General features: G+C 36.0%; 1 protein-coding gene across 1 annotated transcript in view; it reads left to right on the top strand.

Annotated features, from left to right (window-relative positions):
• Positions 1-8,051: 8,051 nt before the first annotated feature.
• LOC127859583 (GTPase IMAP family member 8-like) overlaps positions 8,052-23,378 on the top strand; it is a 34,233-nt gene continuing 18,906 nt past the window's right edge. The window contains exons 1-5 of the mRNA XM_052397085.1: positions 8,052-9,966; positions 10,226-10,273; positions 12,527-12,565; positions 12,718-12,854; positions 22,506-23,064. Of these exons, the coding sequence (XP_052253045.1) occupies positions 9,942-9,966; positions 10,226-10,273; positions 12,527-12,565; positions 12,718-12,854; positions 22,506-23,064 (808 nt within the window). The 5' untranslated portion in view covers positions 8,052-9,941. The remainder of the gene's footprint in view (positions 9,967-10,225; positions 10,274-12,526; positions 12,566-12,717; positions 12,855-22,505; positions 23,065-23,378) is intronic.

Genomic DNA, 23,378 nt, shown 5'->3' on the forward strand with positions numbered 1-23,378 from the left:
ACGTATACAAAAGACATTTGAAAAGCTTTTCATTTTACCTTACCATATTGATCACAATATGGCATTTTTCCAAAGTTGACTTGACTAGAGATGTCAGAAGACAACTTGCTCCACTACTCCCTATTTTTATGCCCCACCTCAAAGAAGTGGAGGTATATTGTTTTTCACATGTCGGTCAGTCCGTCCATCCGTCTGTTGGTCTGTCCGTCTGTCGGTCAGTCCACCACTTGGTTTCCGGATGATAACTCAAGAACGCTTAGGCCTAAGATCATGAAACTTCATTGGTACATTGATCATGACTGGCAGATGACCCCTATTGATTTTCAGGTCACTAGGTCAAAGGTGAAGGTCAAGGCCACGTTTGGGGGGAGGGGGCATATGTCTCCGACTGCAGAACACTTGTTCAATTATTTTTAAGTAAATAGGACATTAATTGGAAAAGAATGGATGATTATTACATTGAAAGCTAAAAGAAAATGGTTTGCAATTTCTAAGTTTAAACACTTTGTTCACCTATAGTTACAATTTTACAAACCAAATTGTATGAAAAGGTTTCAGCAAAAAAAAGTTAGTTATAAAGTATATATAAATAGTAATTTACCTGGGTGGTGGTAAGTTTAAACCCTAGGGGCATAATTTGACAAAATGTTATAGTGGACCAAAAAGAATGGTACTACCGAATACTAATCCTCTAAATCGCTGTGAGGAAAGGAAGTCACTTACAGGAGGTGGGTTCTGTTCATCAAATTCCAATAAACTAGTCCATTGTTATCTGACCATATTCAGGGCCGTTTAGAGAAGGAGCAAATGTTATTGTTTGTAATTGATGCAGGCAAATTATTTTTCTTCCTGTAAATAAAGATGTATTTAAAAGCACAGACACTATTTCAATAAGGATGTTAATCATTATCTTATAAAGGCAAATATTGCGTTTGATCTGCTGCAAGTTGGCTTATAATAAATATAACATCCCAGTAAACCAAAATACAAATACTGTGGATGAAGGATGTTAAAAATTAGTGCTTATCCAATAATATTAATACTACTCTATCGAAACAAAGTTGACTTTATCCATATTACTTTACTTCATTAGCAATTTAAAGGGAATGTCAAGTGTCAGCTTAGTACATATTGATATGTATGTATGTTATGTTATGTATATTGTTTGCACAGTATCTGGCTTAAATTTATCTGGATTGCACAACAACGCAGGACATGTGTAAGGATTTCATTCAATTTAATGTCTGTCATGTCTATCTTAATTCGGTCTTAAAAAGTTAAAATATTTCGAGTAATTTTTTGTCTGGATCTTTAACTCATAAATCTGTCTACCCATGCAATCGATAAAAATAATGTCACAAGAATAAGAATGATTTTGCATTTTTTAATTCCGTTTATGCAATTACTTGGCAGTTAACAAATTTGATGACTTATTGTCATTGCAACACCCATGAAACAAAAAGGTTTTCAGGTGAGCTGAAAAAGATCAGACAGCTGGTTCAAATTTCTCATTTCTGCCAATAACAAGTAGGTTTGGAACAAATGAGATCAATATGTGGAATTATCTTGGTTCACAAACACATACATATTTAAAAGATTTACCTGTGCTGAGCTTGCAAAATTCTGAGAGACAGGTAAGACAAGTAACATTTCCACAAGTTATTTATGTATTTTTATCTTTGAAGCGCAGTCACATTCTTAATTAAAAACTGGATATTCTTTTAAGGCACTTGTCAGTTTGATAGTATAAATTGGAGAAGCATGTCTATTTATCTATTTATAGTATGTATATTATTTGAATTTTATTTATAAAACAAAAATTAATAAAGAAGAAAATTGTTCATATAAAATGAATGTACTTTATAACATGGATATTAAAGGCTAATGTTCAGTTGTTTATATTGAAATTTTTTCTCACCCAAAAATCTGTAGATGTCTGTTATCATTACTAGCTTACTAGTCTTGCCCAGAAAAAAACTCTGTGACCCAAAACTCATTGTAAAACTACTTATTAGTAGGTTTACACAGTACTTTTGTGGCAAAAGCAAGCCAAAAGTGAGATGTGTTTAAGCAGATGTGAGCGTAAGCGAGATTTTGATTGGATATAACCATTTATTTAACTCTTTAAGCTGGTTCAGTAAAGTCTCACTATTGCCGGTAGAGCCCCGGTTCATCCTGGTTTGCTAACGCCTGTCGACCGGCGAGAACCATGATGATTGGTAGAATTTTTTCAATGCGGTCACACTATTTCCCGGTGCTGCCCCGGTTGACGCCGGTCAATAGCCCGGCAGAGTCCCGGTCAACCCCGGACTGGCTACGGTTTATCCCAGTGAAGCCCCGGCAGAGCCTTGGTTGACACCGGTAATGCCCAAGTAATAGAGCCCTGGTAAACTATAACTCCGCCGGCATTCACCAGGGCTATAATGGCATCAGACCCTGGCAAAACTACGGCAATGCCCCGGTTTAACTCCGATCGTCGCCGGTAATGCCCCGGTGAATGCCGGTGGTGTTCCGGCAGAGCGCCGGTTTACATATGTACCGTAGCTATACCAGGACTCTGCCGGCATTCAACGGGGCTCCACCAGGGCATTGCCGTAGCTCTGCCAGGGTTTGTATGGGCCCTGGTGGAGCTACGGTGCCATCCGGGTTGTTGCCAGTGCTGTCCTGGTTGTTGCCGGTGCGGCGCCCATCATTGCCGGTCCATCCCGGTGACTCCCGGTTCATCTGGGAGGTATTAAACATTTTAATAATTTGCCGATGGAGCCCGGTTGTCCCCAGTGCATCCCGGTGGAGCCCGGATTCATGGCGGTAGAGCCCTGGTTCATCCCGGAAGAGCCTGGATCACGCACCAGCGCTCCGCCGGCATCATAGTGAGACTGGACCTTAAGTTAATTAATAATTTTCATTACATTTTTGACTCTAAACGCATATGGGAAACACAGACAATTTACAATATACTGGTAGGTAACGTTAAAAAATACATTCCATATTAACAAAGAAGGACAATGCAGACAGTGATGGTGTCCGATATTATGTTGTTTATTATGGTTTTGTTGTTTGAATTTTAATGTTTGATGTTGAAAATACATAATTGATACTTAAATATTGATGTTTTGTTGAAAATGTGGCTCGGAAATAGATTTTGACCCATATCAGAATTAGTGTAATTCAACCTCAAACCTTATCTTTATTGTCTGCGTTTTTTACGTATGCGTTTTAGTGACCGCCCAAAAGCAAGTGCTTAACAGATTTAAAATGGCTGCTACTTTGACAATATGTTTCATGCAAATTCTCGATTGTAATGTATTTTAAAACTTTAAACACATTGTTTTAACTCTTTATTGGACTTAATCCTTGTTTATGTAAAAAGGCAAATAATCATAAATCACTAAAACATTACGAGTAGAGTAACAGTTGTAATGTGCATCGAATTAAGTGCGATTTCAGTTACCGTCTTTATCCTAATAAACGCGCCCGGGCGCGATGCAAATCACAAAGGGGGCGCGTTTATTTCACCCCCCTTTAGGTATAATATGAACTGACGTGTAAAATATGTTTACCGGTATTTGCGAAAAGTTCCAAGTTCATTGAGCAATCGTAAACATATCACAATTAGTTTTACCAGAATACTGCACCCCATTATCATTCTGTTTCTGCCTCGGCATCGATCCGCCGAATCACGCCGCGTCTTGACACGCGGCGATTCCCTGAGGAGAAATATGTACAAATATTGATTGTATACTATAACAAATGTTAAATAATTTTCAAATTAACGAATAAAAGAATTTCAAATTAAAGAATATAAGAAACAGATACAGATAATACCCTGTTATTCTTATTTATACGCGATTGTTTTAACATTTCGTCAAAACAATGTAGGTCAGTAACCATATCAAAGAAATTTACACAGTTTAATCTCGGAAACGAGACTTGCTCGCGGATCGCGGAATTTGTTGGTTTTGCGTGAGCTGTACTGTACCTTGTTGATAAAAAAAGAATGTTCTGTCAATAAAATGCAATTACTTTACCCCTTAGCAGCCGAGAAAAGGGGGCGCTATTATTTTCATCACTCCTTCATTTTATTTTACGATAGGGGCGCGTTTATTAGGGGGGGAGCGTTTATTAGGATAAAGACGGTATGTCATTTTGTAACCATTCACCTTCGTCGCAATTTGGAATTCCCATTTCTAAAAATAGAACATTTTACATTTTACTTGGTTAAATAATCACACTTCAACCAGCGAAGGAAATGGCGGCACCTAAAAGGAAAGAGTAAACTTTTTTGCTAGATGACTGATTACATTAATGAATAGTATCACCAGAATAACCAGCGATGTTGAGCTTGATATTCTACTTTTTGGTAATACACATCTTAACGAAACTGAAAGCTCTGAAATTCTCATACATGTTCAACAATTTCTTAAAGAATCCCAGCCAATCGCTTAACAATCCGGTTACGATTAGTCGTTGCTGTTTTTAATCCTAGTCCTCGCATCTACAATCTTTAATCCTTACTTGCCTATTTGCTTATTGTTTTCCTTCTTTTTTCTCTTATTTATTTCTTGTATTTTCTTTCAAAACCTACGTATATGTATCACTCCTATTTCCTATGTCTAGCATCAACTAAGTTATATTGTTCCTAATACACTGCCAATCATGTGTAAACATAATCCCAAGGAGAAAAACTATAAGAATTATTTATTTGGTTTCAATCCTTTTCTGATATCTATTGTGTATTTGATATATTGTACTTGACAAAAGAAATAAATATATTTAAACTAATGGTGCACTGGGGTGAACTTGGAGTAATAATGGTGCACTGGGGTGAACTTGGTTTAATATTAGTTCACTTAGGGGAATTTTGGGTAATACTGGTGCACTGGGTCGAACTTGGTTTTATAATGGTGCACTTGGGTGAACTTGGGGTAACATTGGTGCACTGGGGTGAACTTGGGGTTAAAATGGTGAGCTTGGGTGAACTTGGTGTAATAATGGTGCACTGGCGTGAACTTGGGGTTATAATGGTGCACTGCAGTGAACTAGGGGTTATAATGGTGCATCGGGATGAACTTTGAGTAATACTAGTACACTGGGTCGAACTTGGTTTTATAATGGTGCACTGGGGTGAACTTGGTTTTATAATGGTGAACTTGGGTGAACTTTGGGTAATACTGGTGCACTGGGTCAAACTTCATTTTATAATGGTGCACTTGGGTGAACTTGGGGTATTATTTGTGCACTGAGGTGAACTTGGGGTTATAATGGTGCACTGGGGTGAACTTGGGGCTATAATGGTGCACTGGGGTGAACTTGGGGTTAAAATGGTGCACTGGGGTGCACTTGGTTTTATAATGGTGCACTTGGGTGAACTTTGGGTAATACTGGTGCACTGGGTCGAATTTGGTTTAATAATGATGCACTGGTTGAACTTGGGGTTATAATGGTGCACTGGGATGAACTTTGGGTAAAATTTGGTGCACTGGTGTGAACTTGGTTTTATCATGGTGCACTGGGGTGAACTTGGTTTTATAATAGTGCACTGGGGTAAACTTGGTTTTATAATGGTGCACTGGGTTGAACTTGGTTTAATTATGATGCACCTTGGGTGATAATGGTGCACTGGGGTGAACTTAGGTTTATTATGGTGCACTGGGTGAACTTGGTTTCATTATGGTGCACTAGGGTGAACTTGGTGTGATAATGGTGCACTGGGGTCAACTTGGGGTTATAATGGTGCACTGGGTGAACTTTTACTATGGTGCACTGGAGTGAACTTTGGGTAATATTGGTGCACTGGGGTGTACTTGGGGTTATAATGGTGCACTGGGGTGAACTTGGTTTTATAATGGTGCACTGGGGTGAACTTGATTTTACAATGGTGCACTGGGGTGAACTTGGTTATATAATGGTGCACTGGGATGAACTTTGGGTTATAATGGTGAACTGGGTTGAACAACAGTTTGTGTAACTGCATTTTCAGTATGATGGATTTGTTGATATAGTTAATGAACTAGGCCATATGATGTAGTGGTAATAGTTTGTCATGGTACAAAGCTAAAAAAATTTGCATGATAGCCAGTAGCATAATCATGCTTCTACTGTAACCTACAAAATATAACATTATCAGAGGTATATAATTTGCCCCATTGGTGCAAAAAGGTAACATTTAATGTCACATGGTATCTTGTTGCACCAAAGGGGCCATATGGCTGTGATTAGATTAATTAAAATCTTAGACGTTGTGTGCTATGAAAGCCAAACTTATTTCTGCTAAAATATTTGAGGATTGTGAACCCTATCACTACAGTCTACCCACCACTGAACTGTTGTTTAATATTTTGAACATTTTCAAAATAATTACTTGTTTGACAAAGACAAAATAATTAAGGTCTCTTTGTAATGCTTGTTACAAAAGATTTGTTATCTATTGAAATAAATACAAAAGTGTTTAAAATAAATGTAACTTAAGATCTCAGCTTAGCTTACAGCATGAAATAAAGGAAGGTTATTTAAGCATACTTATCTACAACCAATCATTGAATTTCAATGCAGCTGCACCTTGTTGGACTGCTGCCATAGCAAAACAGTGATCAAACAATTTGTTTGTGGCTATAGGCTCAGTGATCATTTATAATAAAATTTAAAAGAATTTAACTACAGGTATGACAATTACTTTGTAAATAACTTTGGTAAATTGGTCAACCTCATTTGTAAGAAATGGGTATAACCCAAAATAATTAGGTATTATAATAACTACTATGTTTATTAAGTTACAACACATTTGTATAACAGGCAATTTTGAACTAAACTAATTGATTCATATATTTAGGTTATTCATCGATGTTTTGAAAACAACTTAAAGAATACACAATTATTATCATCATACTAGATAAGAAAGTCTGAATGATTTTATAGTTATAAATTGGAAGTGAAAAAGTGAACATTATATAGCAATGTTATGAATGTTTGATCACATAAAACTTTGAACAATATTTCTTCACATAATTTTTGGCAAAAGTGTTTGCTTTGTGTGCTATTACGGTCATATCCAGAAAAATTAGATATTAAGTTCCTTTTTAGGTCACTTTTTTATATTTTAAAGGGGCCTTTTCACGTTTTGGTACATTGACAAAATTGAAAAAAAGATCAGATGAAAACTATGACCTTCTTTTGTCTACACAAGGTTTTTCTATGATTTGACCTAGTGACCTACTTTCTGACCCCAGATTACCCAAATACAATCTTATTTCAGATTTCATCAAGATAAACATTATGACCAAATTTCATAAAGATTGGATGAAAACTGTGACCTCTATTGTCTACACGAGGTTTTTCTATTATTTGACCTAGTGACCTATTATTTGACCCCAGATGACCCAAATACAAGCCAACCCAAATTTCGTCAAGATTAATATTCTGGCCAAATTTTATTAAGAATAGATGAAAACTCTGACCTCTACTGTCTTCACAAGCTTTTTTAAAACTTTGACGTAGTGACCTTGTTTTTGACCCTAGATGACCCAAATTTGATCCCAACCCAGATTTTAACAAGACAAACATTCTGACCATATTTCATTAAGATCTGAAAAAAATGTGACCTCTATTGTCTACACAAGGTTTTTCTATGATTTGACCTAGTGACATAGTTTCTGACCCCAGATGACCCAAATACAATTCCAATCCAGATTACATCAAGATAAACATTATGACCAAATTTCATAAAGATTGGATGAAAACTGTGACCTCTATTGTCTTCTCAAGATTTTTCTATTATTTGACCTAGTGACCTAGTTTTTTACCCCAGATGACCCAAATACAATCCCAACCCAGTTTTTATCAAGATAAACATTCTAACCACATTTCATAAAGATTGGATGAAAACTGTGACCTCTACTGTCTACACAAACAAATTGTTGACGGACGCACGGACGCACGCACGATGGATGCCCGCCATCACATGATCACATAAGCACATCGTGTCACTTCGTGACAGGTGAGCTAAAAAAACACACCAACTGGCCCTCACCTGAGATTCAAAGGAACTGACCTTTTCTGTGCAGCCCAAGATGTCATAAGAACAAAATGTTCTTACCAACTTTCATGACTAGTGAACACCCTGGCAGCCACGTTTTTCTGCAGATCAAAACCATTTTCATACACATCCAAGATATCATTTAAACAAATATTCTGATTAAGTTTCATGAAGATTCATAAAGCCATATGAGGAAAAATGCCCAGCCCCCTGGTGGCCATATTTTTCAAGCAACTGAAACCATTTTAAAACTCATCCAAAATATCATTGGGACAAATCTTCTGATCTTTCATAAAGAAAGGAAAATAAATGTGGCCTCTAGAGTGTTAACAAGATTTTAATATAGCCATATAAGGAAAAATGAACTGCTCCCTGGCGGCCATGTTTTTTAAAACCAACCGGCATCATTTTTGAACTCGTCCAAGATATTATTGGGATGAATCTTCTGACCAAGTTTCATGAAGATTGGAAAATAAATGTGGCCTCTAAAGTGTTAACAAGATTTTACTTTAGCCATACATGTATATAGTCATACAAGGACAAATGCCCGCCCCTTGGTGGCCATGTTTTTCAAGCAAACGTAACCATTTTAAAACTCATCCAAGACATCATTGAGACCAATCTTCTGACCAAATTTCATTAAGATAGGACTCTAGAGTGTTAACAATGTATTACTAAAGCCATATAAAGCCATATAAGGAAAAATTCCCCACCCTCTGGTGGCCATGTTTTTTAAGCAACCAAAACCATTTTGGAACTCATCCAAGATATCATTGGGAAAAATTGTCTGACTAAGTTTCATGAAGATCGGAAAATAAATGTGGCCTCTAGAGTGTTAACAAGGTTTTACTATAGCCATATAAGGAAAAATGCCCCGCCCCCTGGCGGCCATGTTTTACAACCAACCAGCATCATTTTTTGACTCGTCCAAGATACTGTTGGGATGAATCTTCTGACCAAGTTTAATGAAGATCGAACAATAAAATTGGCCCCTATAGTGTTAACAAGATTTTACTATAGCCATATAAAGCCATATAAGGAAAAATGACCCGCCCCTTGGCAGCCATGTTTTTCAAGCAAACGCAACCATTTTTGAACTCATCCAGGATATCATTGAGACCAATCTTCTGATTAAAGTTCATGAAGATTGGACAATAAATGTGGCCTCTAGAGTGTTAACAAGGTTTTACTAAAACCATATATAGCCATATAAGGAAAAATACCCTGCCCCCTGGTGGCCATGTTTTTAAAGCAACCACAACCATTTTCTAACTCATCCAAGATATCATTGAGACAAATCTTCTGACCAAGTTTCATGAAGATCGGAAAATAAATGTGGCCTCTACAGTGTTAACAAGGTTTTACTATCGCCATATTAGGAAAAATGCCTCGCCCCCTGGCGGCCATGTTTTTCAACCAACCGGCATCATTTTAACACTTGTCAAAGATATTATTGGGATGAATCTTCTGAACAGGTTTCATGAAGATCGGGCAATAAATGTGGCCCCTAAAGTGTTAACAAGATTTTACTATAGCCACATATAGCCATATTTTTATGAGGAAAAATGCCCCGCCCCTTGGAAGCCATGTTTTCAAGCAAACGTAACCATTTTCGAACTCATCCAAGATATTATTGAGACCAAATTTCATGAAGATTGGACAATAAATGTTGCCTCTAGAGTGTTAACAAGGCAAATTTTGACGCCGCACGACACTTGACGGGCAAAAAGTTGATCTATCACAAAAAACAAGAACAATGAAATACAGAGGCATTTTGATCTTTCCAGTCTACAAGAAGCACCTTGGCCCCTGCTTCCAGTTTAGTCGCACCTTTATTGTGCTGATGACAACGCTGTCCGACATATTGACATTCGGTGTGAATACGGAACTGTTACACTAAGAACTGCGAATGGCTGTTTACCATCAAGAACACGGTATTAACCTAAATTGTTAAACAACTGATTACAGACTTACATAAGAATTTCCAGTTATTTATATAATTGGACATGTTTATAACTGCACTTAATGTACATTTCATTTAAAATAATAAAATTATTGTACTACTACATTTTTTTTTTTACAAAGGTTGACCACCATAAAGAACAATCAATCTGTATTTTAATTTTCTGTGTATAATGGCACTATATTCTTAGTCACATATATTATCAATACAGGCCCTATTTTCTTTTGTAGATCAAGATCGTGATTACACAGGAGATCGTGATTACACAGGATTATCAGGTAATAAAAGAGTTTGAACATGTTTATATGTTACTGTAATTTATGAATCTAGGCATTTCACAAAATTCCTAACCGTTCAGGATTTTCTTGAAATAACTGTTTCACTTAGGTACTTCACAAAATTCCTATTTTTTTGTTAATGTCCAAACATACCGTAAAACGCTGTGTATAACGCGCATCTACTTTTTTAAGATAAAAATCGGGAAAAAAAGTTTGTGAAGCAAAAAAATCGGGGGAAAATTCCGTACCACAGGCTAACTGAAAATCGTTATATTTACATTGCCGATCTTCCGTGTTCTTTTATTGCTTCAATTATTAACTATTTTAAAGACTATAACGATACAACTAGTTTGTGTGTTTTTTTTATCATATTATGCGTAAAAATAAATGTTTTGATTTAAATGAATTATGCATGAAATGCACACTTTCCACGAGGAAACCATCAAGGTTTTCATCATATGTCTCCGAATTAACTGTCCACGATTTTAACGTGGAGGAGTACACTAAACGGATGGATTAGTTATAACTAAGAAACTGACATTATCGATTGGTATTGTCACGTGGTTATTCATGCATGACTTATTCACAACCGCGCGTTTATTTACATTGCTGATATCATGCGTTTTTTTTTTGAGTGTCTATAATTGACAGGAGACTTAAACGACTTAAACTTCTCAACACCATTACAACATTTCCGGCGATAAACAAACAATGGAGGTGTGAAGCCGTTTGCCGGTTCGCATGTTTTGATAATAGCCCAGCTACACAAAACTTGACAGGTGACGCAAATTGCTCGATAACCACATCCTCAATCTTGACAAGACGTATGAAAACGTGTAAACAAACACAACGTCAATTTTAAAAACACATTTGAAAAGCAAGAAAAATAATCATAAATATATCGGGAAAGACCTTGCCGATATACAATTGTTAATCGACAAGTGCCTCCAAATAAATTGTTTAACCCTAGTACAGTAGGGTATAATATTGTGGGAAAACAATAACATTTAAATAAAAATGGCTTCCTTCGTTGTTCATTCTCTTCTTCAAATTTATTTGATTTCAATGCTCTGTACGTACCTGAAAAAGATAGAAAATATTTATGTTAACTTTATAATGTTTGTACATCTTATTCAGATCGTAAATATAACACTATTATAAACATAGTTACAGTTCAAACACCGGGAAACAGAATGATATGAATTACCGCAACTGGGTAACTGACAGGGAAAAAATGTCTTGGCATGGCTGTAGTTGTGCATAACGCGCATCAAGTTTTTAAAATGAAATTTTGGGGTAAAAAAGTGCGCCTTATACACAACTTTTTACGGTATGTTGTGGAGGCATCAGAGTGTGTGATTTTTACTAACTTACAAATAATAATGGGTTATTTCTGAAAAACAATTATTATGCCTTATTTTCATTTTTAAAGATGCACTTTACATGACTTGTTACTTATATTGTAAATATAACAAGACTATTGCCAAGCAATTTATGTCCTCTACCGGCTCCACCATTGTCAGAAATTCCACCATTGTCTGATTTAAAAATATTTTTTTATATATATTTGTTTCCATAGCAACCAGAATTTTTGACGTAGATACAAAATGAAATGACATGCATAATGTCCATATTGCCATCTATCCATGTTTCAAGTTTCATGAAAAAATATGAAGAACTTTTAAAATTATCGCAGGATCCAGAAAACTACCATTTTCAGCAGTTTTTTTTAGTCTATTTGTTGCCATAGCAACCAGAATTTTTGACGTAGGAACAAAATGAAATAGCGTGCAAAATGTCCGTATTGCTATCTATCCATGATTCAAGTTTCATGCAAAAATATGAAGAACTTTTAAAGTTATCGCAGGATCCAGAAAAGTGTGACAGACAGACAGACAGACTCACAGACGCACAGAGCGAAAAACCACAAGTCCCTTCCGGTGAAACCGGTAGGGGACAAAAACAAGCTTAGCTATATGGACTTAAGATTATCAATTGCATCCAATTAATGTATTAATTAGTGTCATAACAAATATATAACTTAAATGTCGCTGTGGCGTTGTGGATAAGGTGCCCATTATGTTACTGGGAGGTTATTAGGTTTGTTTCCCACTGTTCTATAAATTGTCCCGTTAGACACCAAGTACTGGTTCTACCCAGAAAAAGGACTCAAAAAGCATTTTCAATAATCCTTAGGCTTTTTGATGCGATCAAGTTAAAATAAATAGGTTAACTAAATTAAATTTATTTCAGACGAGGCAGAACCATCAAGACAAATGGAGTGCAAACATGGTAATGTATGATAGGTTTCTAGTGAAATATCTTCTTAGAAGAGATTTGTGTATTAATGTATACATGTATTATAAACTATTTTATTTTATCATACCATAAAAACCATTCAACCTTTATGCCACCATATAATGCAAGTTATGAATTGTATTCAGATTTAAGAATTCTTCTTGTTGGAAAAACTGGCCATGGCAAAAGTGCAACTGGGAACACCCTCCTCGGAATCACGAGAGAAAACGGATTCTATGATAAAAAGAGTCGTGTTTCTGTTACAGAAAAGTATAAAAGGCTGGTATGTATTAACTAGGGCCTTCATGTGAATTTATAGCCTGAGCTTTAATGAAGAGAGTCATTGTCTTCATATCAGTATGTTATTCAAGTTTTTTAATAAGCGAAATAATGGCAAAAGCGACTAAATTAAATTCTCATTTTTTAACCTTGTTATGGGAACTTGATTTGACCTTATCCTAGGGACTGGGTTTAGGTGTATGCAACTCTTTCTACCATTCATCCCATTTATTTAAAAGCCCATTAACACTCAACATCAATGACAATTTTGTAAATGAACGCGCGAACGCGAGATTAGCTTCGGGAAGCTCATAAAATCTATGTTGTGCTTCCACCAATGCCTGAAGACAATCTCGCATTTGATAGTAAATGTTCAGATATGGTTGCAGGAATTTCACATGGAATATATTGCTATATTGGTTATTTTTATAAGGAACACTGATTGGTTATGGCCGGTTAACTTTATTTTAAGTAATATTATTTTTTTTAAATAGTTGATTTTGAGTATTATGTGGCTTTAAAACAAGAAATATCTTTAAAAAGATATTCGTTGTTGATTGTGGTTGGTGTTTTGGGAAAAGATAAAAAGTTATATCAATGAGATCAAAGATAGTGAATGTCTTATATCTGCGCAGTTCTTAGCTGCATCACACGCAAATAGATTACGGGGTGTTATGCCAGATTTAATGACTTATTTCACATTATTAGATATTAATGATCATATATCTGGATACAGAACAGAAATACAAAACAAGAATGGAAATTAAATGAAAACATATAAGTAAACCCAGCTCACGCTAAATTATCTGTACTTTTTAAATATGTATAAGCGTGTGTTTCTAATAGACCTGTTTTAGTTGTTTGTCAAACATTGTTATCTTATTTGATTATTAATAGTTTTGAGAATCATCGCGCTCATGCTTAATAAATTGTTAAATATGATGGAATAATTCTTTGTATTTGTCATGTCTTTGTTGAAAACACATTGAGAATCTATTATTGACATACGATAATTATATAGACGAATATCAACATTTAAGATATTTCTGGTAAAATAAAATTCAAGTTCACCTAGTAAACACGATATATTATACATCCTTAACCTGACCATGAACTGACCCTGATACCTTGTGGGTTGGAATACAATGCATAAAGTGAGGTCAAATTTCAACTACTTGAATGACGGCTTGTTTAAAAATGAATGCTTTTACATGTTTAATGTTCAAAATCAAAAACAATTTAAACTATGTTTAGCAAAACGAATATCAAAAAAGGAAAAAAGTAGGGATGCAAGAGGTTACAAAAATCATTACCCGGTTAACCTTTTGCTAAAACCAGTTAGTAACTGGTTTACCAAAACACCTTAAGTAGTTAAAATGTTAAAGTATACATAAATAATGTCATACCGCTTGTACTTGTACTCTCTATAGAAACAAAAGTAATTTGAAATCGCATGTGTTGATAACATGTCTGTCTCTGAATAAAATGTATTGTAACAATTATTTTAAAAAGATCTTTTCACGGTTTGGTAAATTGAAAAAATTGAAAAAAGTTGTTTCAGATTCGCAAATTTTCGTTTTAGTTATGATATTTGTGAGGAAACATTATTCCTGAACATTTACCATAGTCCAATATAGCCCTTATATGTATCTTTTGACGATTTGAAAACCTAACAAGAAATGTGTTTGTCAGAAACACTATGTCCCCTTCTGCGCCGCTTTGACTTAGTATTTTTGACCTTTCACCTTGAAGGATGACCTTGACCTTGACCTTTCACCACTCAAAATGTGCAGCTCTATGATATACATATGCATGCCAAATATCAAGTTGCTATCTTCAATATTGCAAAAGTTATTGCAAATGTTAAAGTTGGCGCAAACCAACAGACCAACCAACCAACAGACAGGGCAAAAACAATATGTCCCCCACTATAGTGGTGGGGGACATAAAAATTATAAAGCATTGCAACGCGAAACAATTGAATCATTTGGAGAGTTCAGTTGTTGTCGTTTAAATTTACGAAACTACGAAATTGCTTATATAAGGTATAAAATACTTGAACTGTGTATACCCGGCGGAATAGCCAAGAGGGCTAATGCGTTTTTACTTCAGACTAACTCCAGTACTCCGGGGGTCACTGGTTCGAGCCCTGGTGCCGGCTACTTTTTTTTCCTTTTTTTAATTTTATTCTTGATTTTTTACTGGAGCTTTTAAGATCCAATGTTTACATTTATCAATATAAAGCATTTAATGACAAACTTCAAAATATGCAAAAATGTGTGAAAAGGCCCCTTTAATAATTTTGTAAATGTTTGCTAGATATTGTATTTATTTTTCCTGCATAAAAGAATATGAGTAAAAAATTTAAGAATTACACAATGTTCATTTTCACATGTCATCAACTTAATTTTGGTTGGGCCGCTTACATTACGTTTGTGTCGCATCGCTCACACATGGTGTGTTTCTTGGTTTATTCTGTTTTAATTTTATTATAAATGTTTATTTATTAAATCAGTTTAATTGTTGCTTTTTTAAATTAAACTTGCCTCAGACGGTAGTGGTGGCATCGTGGATGAAGTAAATTACTAACAATTATTTTAATTTCTGATAAAACAAATAAGACGTTAACTACAACATCGACAAGATTTTATCTATGAATGCAAATCTTGATAAACCTGTTTCTTATAAATAATTTATATTTGCGAGAAATCATTGTTGAATATTGGTTAACAAAACATCAAAATAAGCCATCCAATGTCTCAACTGAATTTTATCGCAAGTTCAATAAACATGTCAATTTCGTCTTTGCTTATAGCCCCCTATCCCCGAAGTTTGCTAGTTATATTTTAGCGAATTAAACAAAACAAAAGTGCCAATTATCAAAACGTACCCCCTATTTGTTACCATAAAGGAACTGATTTATTGTTTTATTGCCTTGTTTGTTGACACGTTATTTTTTACCGTAGATGGTGCGGCATGTTTTTTTTTACTAGTCGTCAGCGCCAATTGGAAGTATGTTGGGCGCAAAACGTAAATTCGTACGAATTATTTTATGAACAAGAATATCAGTTAAACTGATGGATGCTCCCTGATGATGTGCTTTGTCAATCTATGTGTTGATAACCACTTAAAAAATCTATTATGAGCCTAGGTGACCTTGACTTTGAGCCCAGTGACCTCAAACCTCATCAAAAAGTAGAAGTCCATGCAAAATACCTACATGCTAAATATGTAAGAGATCGGTAAAATATTGAAGGCGCTATGAGAAACGAACAAAATTGTGACAGAAAAATCTATTTTTAGCCTTGGTGACCTTGACCTTGACCCTAGTGACCTCAAACCTCATCAAAAGGTAGAGGTCCATGCAAGGTACCTACAGTAACATGCCAAATACGTAAGAGAACAGTAAAATATTGAAGGCGCTATGAGAAACTGTAACACAATTGTGACAGAAAAATTTATTATTAGCCTTGGTGACCTTGGCCTTGACCCCAGTGACCTCAAACCCCATCAAAAGGTAGAGGTACATAAAAGGTACCTACATGCCAAATATGTAAGAGATCGGAAAAATATTGAAGGTGCTATGCATGAGAAACTCTAACAAAATTGTGACGAAAAAATCTATTATTAGCCTTGGTGACCTTGACCTTGACCCCAGTGACCTCAAACATCATCAAAAGATAGAGGTCTATGCAAGGTACCTACATGCAAATATGTAAGAAATCGGTAAAATATTGAAGGCGCTATGATTTTTGGGGAACATACAAAGAGAAAAAATATTCCAACAAAAAAGCAAATTCAAATTATTTTTGTCAGGTTAACCTTTTTCCGAAAATGTAACCGATCAACTGGTCGTTTCAGTACGTCAACCGGTTAACCTCTTGCATCCCTAGAAAAAAAAACACTTTTATTTTCTAAAATATACTAGTACACAGAATGCAATATGGTAGTAATTACTTAATATGAGCACATAGCCTTTGAGTACTAATGCTCTAGCGCTGACAATCTCCTAAATATAAAGGGGCGCACACAAACTGTATTGATGTTGAGAGTTCTGTCTGTCTGTTCTGTCCCTCAAGCAAAAGGCTTGAGTCAAAATTGTTTCATGCTGAACATGCAGTTCACATTGTTGCAAAATGCACTGTAGTATCCCTTTATATCACATACCTCACAAAACAAAAAGTCAACTGTTTGTAGATTTTTATACTACAAAAAATGTCTGGCCTATTGGTAAGATATTTTTATTCACATTTCATGGGACGCTTAAAAAGGTCAACCAAAGTGAATAACTGGGTTAAACAGCTATGCAGAAAAAATCTGTGTCATGCTTGAGGCTTTGTTTTAAACTGAGCTTTAATTGTGACCTTGGAGTAAGGGCCTGAGGGTTAAACATTGCATTTTGTCAAACGCTTAATGCTACTATTCTGTTCTTTAATGGTAGTCATCTGCAATTTGTGTGTACAAAAGAATATACATGTAGTTTTCACAGTCTAGATATTGTCCAATTAAAAATACTGAACACATTTCCACATGATTGATTCATAAATGTGAACTCTAGAGTGTTAACAATGTTTTTCTAAGAAAAAGAAGAGTTTTTATATACATGCAATCCATATTTGCATTCAGCCTAAACAATGCCAAGGTAATTCTGAGCAAGTTTCATCAAGGCCAAGTCATAATTGTTGCCTCTAGACAAGGTTTTCTAAGAAAGGACCAGAGAAACTAGTTTTTAAAACGTATGATCCGGATTGAAACTTCGCCAATATATTATCCAGATAAACATTCTGTTTCATCAAGTGGGATAAAATATGTGGGTTTTACAAAAATACTATTATAAAATTAGTTGAACAATCCTAACAAGAGGCACATGATGACCCTTAAGCGCTCACCTGAATTCAGGTATACCACTAGTCTTGCTGAAGAGATTTGCCGTCATATTGTCACAATTATCATTCTGACCAAGAAGCCTAAGACATTAAGAGTCTTAAATGTTGCCTCAGAGTGGTACCTTTTTTTCAGATTTGACCTAGTGACCTTGTGTTTAGACCCATTTGACCAAGGGTTCAACTTGGCCTAGATATTGCAAAGATAAACAGCATGACCAAGTTGCATCAAGCTTGAGTCATCAAATATTGCCCCAAGAGTGGTAAGATTTTTTTTCGGCGTAGCTGTTTAACCCAGCTTTTCACCTTTTACATTATCGCCAGCAGACCCGTCATAAATGAATGTACTGCAACTCCAATATATCGCTGTTTGTGGGGTCAAAAGATGGCAACCGCGACATGTCTGGCGCGCGATATAACTTGTCGGGTCGTTCATGCACGTATATGTATGCATTAGAGTAGTTTGACAATTTCAAAACATGCTATTTACGTACCTTATTGAATTATGTGTTATGTCCATATGTTATACATTGGTATACATTTGAACATAAAAACATTATTCCATGTAAGTATAATTTTTTAATTCGTATAATTAAATTTGTATTGAAACCATTGCCAAGTTTTATTGTTCAAGAAAGCATACACAAATGAGACCCCATGCACAATATCATGACATTCATCCTCATGGAAACCATGGGCTTTAATAGTAGTGCATTTTGACAAACTGAGGGATCTTTACTTCTAAATACAAAGCAAGTAGTTTACACTGTATCTAGCGCGCAAAGATTGTTGAGATACGTAAGTATTTACCTGTGACATTTACAGTTATAATTGTATACACCTTCATGTGTGGACTGGTGTGTATCCAGCAATTCAAAGCGAATTCAATAGAGAATGGTGACATTCGAAATGACCTGTGAAGTTTGGCAAGTGGTGTTATTGTTTATCGCAGTACACAAGTGTGCAAGTGATTAACAATTAAAGCAAACAATCTGGACAAAACTGGATTTATGAATGTCGGACTATACAGAAAATTAAAGTGGGTGAAACAAGAGCTGTCTCCATCGGAAAACATATGCCCCCGAAAAACGCTTTTTGCGAAACCTAAACGCAGATTTGAAACCTAAACCCGGACCCTAAGTTCAAGGTTAAGGTCAAAGGGGTCAAAATTTGTGTGCATATGGAAAGGCCTTGTCCATATACACATGCATACCAAATATGAAGGTTACATCTGAAGCGAAATAGAAGTTATGAGCATTTTTCAAACCTAAACACAAAAGTGTGACGGACAGGCGAACAGACAGACCGACAGTGCGATCACTATATGCCCACCTTCAGGGGCATAAAAAGGTTGAAATACTAACTAGAATCCTTTTTTTTCTCAGCAAATTCTCAGATTAAAACATGTCATTTCGGGATCATGCTTGTCAGATTTTCCGGAGCCATAGCCAATACGGGATATATTGGACAACACGATATAATGGACCGTGATATATTGGAGTTACAGTGTACACTTCATTTATTCCATTGGCTTATTTGAGCATATTATATATCCCCCAAAGCATTGGCAAAGTCACCATGTCTGAGTAGTATAGGACGTAACAGTGTTCAGTGTAGAGAGATGCGGACGTCTCTCTGCATGTTTAAACAAAACTTAGACACACAGTTTTGCCAAGTTACAATTGCGCATTGCCGGTAAATTCCATCCCCAAGACTTTCAGGATCTGTGCTGTGCCAGTATATCAGGGGAAGACGGAATATACTATCAATAAACGCCTTATGTTGATAACACAGTATTGCTTTCAAGATATCAAATAAAACAAATTTAAGGGAAAGAAATGAATGAAAATATAACAGAACATGTCATTTGTCTTGTGTCCCTGATAGAAGGGAAATTGTTCAATTATTTAGCCACACATGTAGGACGTATGCAAGCCAGAATAGACTAATGATATTTGCTAGTTTGCTATTAATAACACAGTGTGACTTCAATTTCCTATTGGAAAGTTCTCGCGGTTTGATATTCCATTTACAAGATGCAATGAGATTTTTCAAGACCTGTGTCATGCGAAAATGGGTCTTTTGTCATATCATGTCTGCGTAACTCCAGTCCAGCTTGCACATCCGCCCAGTCTTGTGAGGATATGCATAATTAAAATGGCTTCTCTGGAGATACCATGAAACCGTGCATGCTTTTTTGTAGCAGAAAGTGTGACCTCTAACGAGACTGTGCAAATGCACAGGATGGGTTAAAGCTACGCTAGCCACATATGTCATAATACCAATTTTTCCATCACACAGATGTAACAGTGTTATTTGAATGTGTGGACAGAAAACTGCGTCAAATCAAATATCGACATACCATAATTATGTTTCAATGACGAAGAAATACATTCATAATAAACCATGTTAGGACACATATGATCTCACGTGGTAAAATTATGCGGTTTATAATTCGTGCACTTCATTATAAACATTTAATGCCGTGAATATGCGACTATAAAGTGAAAAAATAATACAAAATACATAAGCCTTTGTTTTTTATTAAAAAACTAGAAATGTAAATTTCCTAAGTTTATTTTAAAGTCAGGATATACGCGGAATATCTTTTTTAAAGATATTTTTTGTTAAAGATTTGACCAGGTGCACATGTTTGTAGATGCAGTGGCCCAGATTTCAATTTGGCCTTAATTCAGTCATGATACATTATTATCAAGTTTCTTAAAGATGCAGTCATAAATATGGTCTCAAGAGTGGTACCAAGCTTTTTCTATATGACCTGGTGACCTAGTTGTTTCATGTGCAGGACCTAGATCCAAAAAACAGCATAGATATTGCAAAAAAGAAAATTCTGACCAAGTTTCATCAAGATTAAATCATAAATCAAGTATCTAAAGTGGTAATAAAGATTTTCTACGATTTGACCTAATTACTTTGACTTCCTTTTTTGGACCTCGTTAATGACAGAACTTAAACAAGATACCAACTCAGCCTAAAAAATATGTAGCTCAACATTCTGATCAAGTTTAATAAAGATTGAGTGACAAATTTAACCTTTACAGTGGATATCAAGATTTTTTAACATTTGACCTGGTGACTGAATTTTGGATGTACATGACCCAGATTCAGACTTGGTCTAGATTTCATAAAGTTTAGCATTATGACCATGTTTATTAGGACGGAGTAATATATGTGGCCTCTAGATTTGTAACAAAGTTTTTCTAAGATTTGACCTAGTGACCTAGTGTTTTAATGTGGCCAGTTTCAAGCTTGGTCTTTATATTATCTAAATAAACATTATCACCAACTTTCATCCACATTGAGTGGTGAATATGGCTTTTAGAAGATAACAAGTTTTTTTAAAGATTTGACTTTGGGACCTTGTTTTCAGACGCATTCAACCCAGTTGCAATTTTGCATGTTCATTAACAATCCATCAAGGGTGAGCACAGTAATGATCATGACAAAGTTAAAATTTTCTTCATATGACCTAGAGACCTGATTTTCTACACTACTTCCCATCATATAAAGCACTTGTTTAACTTGATTTAAAATAATTAACTCTCACCTTGAACCTTTGAGTATGCTACCTTTTTCATCAAACTGGTCACTTAAGCCCATGTCTCACTATTGCTGGTAGAGCCCCGGTCAATCTCGGTTTGCTAACGCCGGTCGACCGGCGAGAACCGGGATGGTTAGTAGAAATTTTTTAACGCGGTCACACTATTTCCTGGTGCTGCCATGGTTGAAGCCGGTAAACAACCTGGCATAGTCCCCGTCAACCCCGGACTAGCTACTGTTTATCCTGGTGAAGCCCCAGCAGAGTCCCGAATGTCGCCAATAATGCCCCGATGGAGCCCCGGTGAACACTGGCGGCTTCTTGGCGAAGACGGGGCTGTACGTGCATCAGATGCTGGCAGAGCTACGGCAATGCCCCAGTTTAACCCCGGTCGTCGCCAGTAATGCTCCGGTGACTGCCAGTGGTGTCCCAGCAGAGCGTAGATTAACCAATGTTCCATAGCTATACCGGGACTCTGCCGGCATTCATTAGGGCTCCACCTGGGCACACCCGGCGACAACATGGGCTTTGCTGTAGCTCTGCCGGGGTCCGTATGGGCCCGTTGGAGCTACGGTGCCATCCCAGTTTTTCCTAGTGTCATCCCAGTTGTTCCCGGTGCCAGGCCCGTCGTTTTCAGTCCTTCCCCGTGACTTCCAGTTCATCCCGGAGGTATTCAACATTTTTATACTTTCCCGGTGGAGCCCCGGTTCATCCCGGTTGTCCCTGGTGGACCCCAGTTTTCCAGGTAGAGCCCCGATTCATCCCGGTAGATCCCAGATCACCTACCGGGGCTCCACCGACATTATAGTGAGACTGGGCCTTTAGGGCAAGTAATGTGAACATCCATAAACTTGAATTGTGACCTTAAACTTGGATTGAGGGACCTAGTTTTTGTGTGCACCACTCTCCTGTCCCCCCCCCCCCTGCAAAGTATGGTGTTCCCTTAATTCATCTGTTGTTTTTTTTTTGGACATGGGCAAATAATAATAACAATAATATTAATAATAATAATATTTTGGGCGAAATATTTATAAGAGCATTTAAACAAATCAAAACCTTGAAACATCACAAAATATGACCCACTTGTTATAACACATTGTTATAACAATATTTAATGCATAATACACATTTTTACAGTGAATTAAGTAATACAACCTATATTTTAAACTTTGTTTAATTATGTTGTTGTAATATGATAAATAATTTATTGCAGGTAGAAACAAGATTTGGAAGAAAATTAGAAGTTGTGGACACTCCTGGAATTTTCGATACATCTACTGAGCATGCATTTGTTTATGAACAAATAGTCCAATGCATAGGATTGACATTGCCAGGCTTCAATGCTATCTTCTTAGTACTTAATTCAGAAGATCGGTTTACATCAGAATTGGTAAAAACTGTTGACATTTTCTTTAAATTGTTTGGAAAAGATGTTGACGAATACGTGTTTGTCCTTTTTACCCATATTGAATCAGAAGATGAATTGAAAAACTTCATAAAAGACGGTGACAAAAATCCAGACAATGATGGAGAGAAGGCATTTCAAGAGCTTAGAAAACGATGTAAAGACAAACTGTTGTTCATTGAAAACAAAGCTTCCAAAGATGAAAAGGAAGAAATGGTTTGGAATATCTTAAAAGCAGTGGATGAAGCCAATGCCAAAGCATCAAGACCATACTTCCGAAACAAAATCACCAGAGAGCTGGAAAGGAAAGCACAAGACTTTTATGAGATACATGTCTGTGGTTTGGGATCTGACCGGTCAAAAGAGGGTAATCATTCAAACAATGTCCTAATAACAATTTACAATTTTTTCAACATTTTAGGTATTAAACAAGAGGGCAAAATGCTTCAAAATGTAATTGGTCTGTGCAGGTTACAAATATTCACAAGTTATTTCTATAGCAACATAAGGTTAAACTACTGCTATTACTCTAATTATTTTGACACTCTTAATTTTCCGACATCCACGTTTTATGCCAAAATAATTACTTTTCGTGACCCTAAATGTTCCCACATATTGATTTTCGTCCATAATAAATGACACTAAATTTTCTGACATTGTATTTTTACAATGGAGCTATTA

Source organism: Dreissena polymorpha, chromosome 1 (assembly GCF_020536995.1).
Source record: "Dreissena polymorpha isolate Duluth1 chromosome 1, UMN_Dpol_1.0, whole genome shotgun sequence".
NCBI lineage: Eukaryota > Metazoa > Mollusca > Bivalvia > Myida > Dreissenidae > Dreissena > Dreissena polymorpha.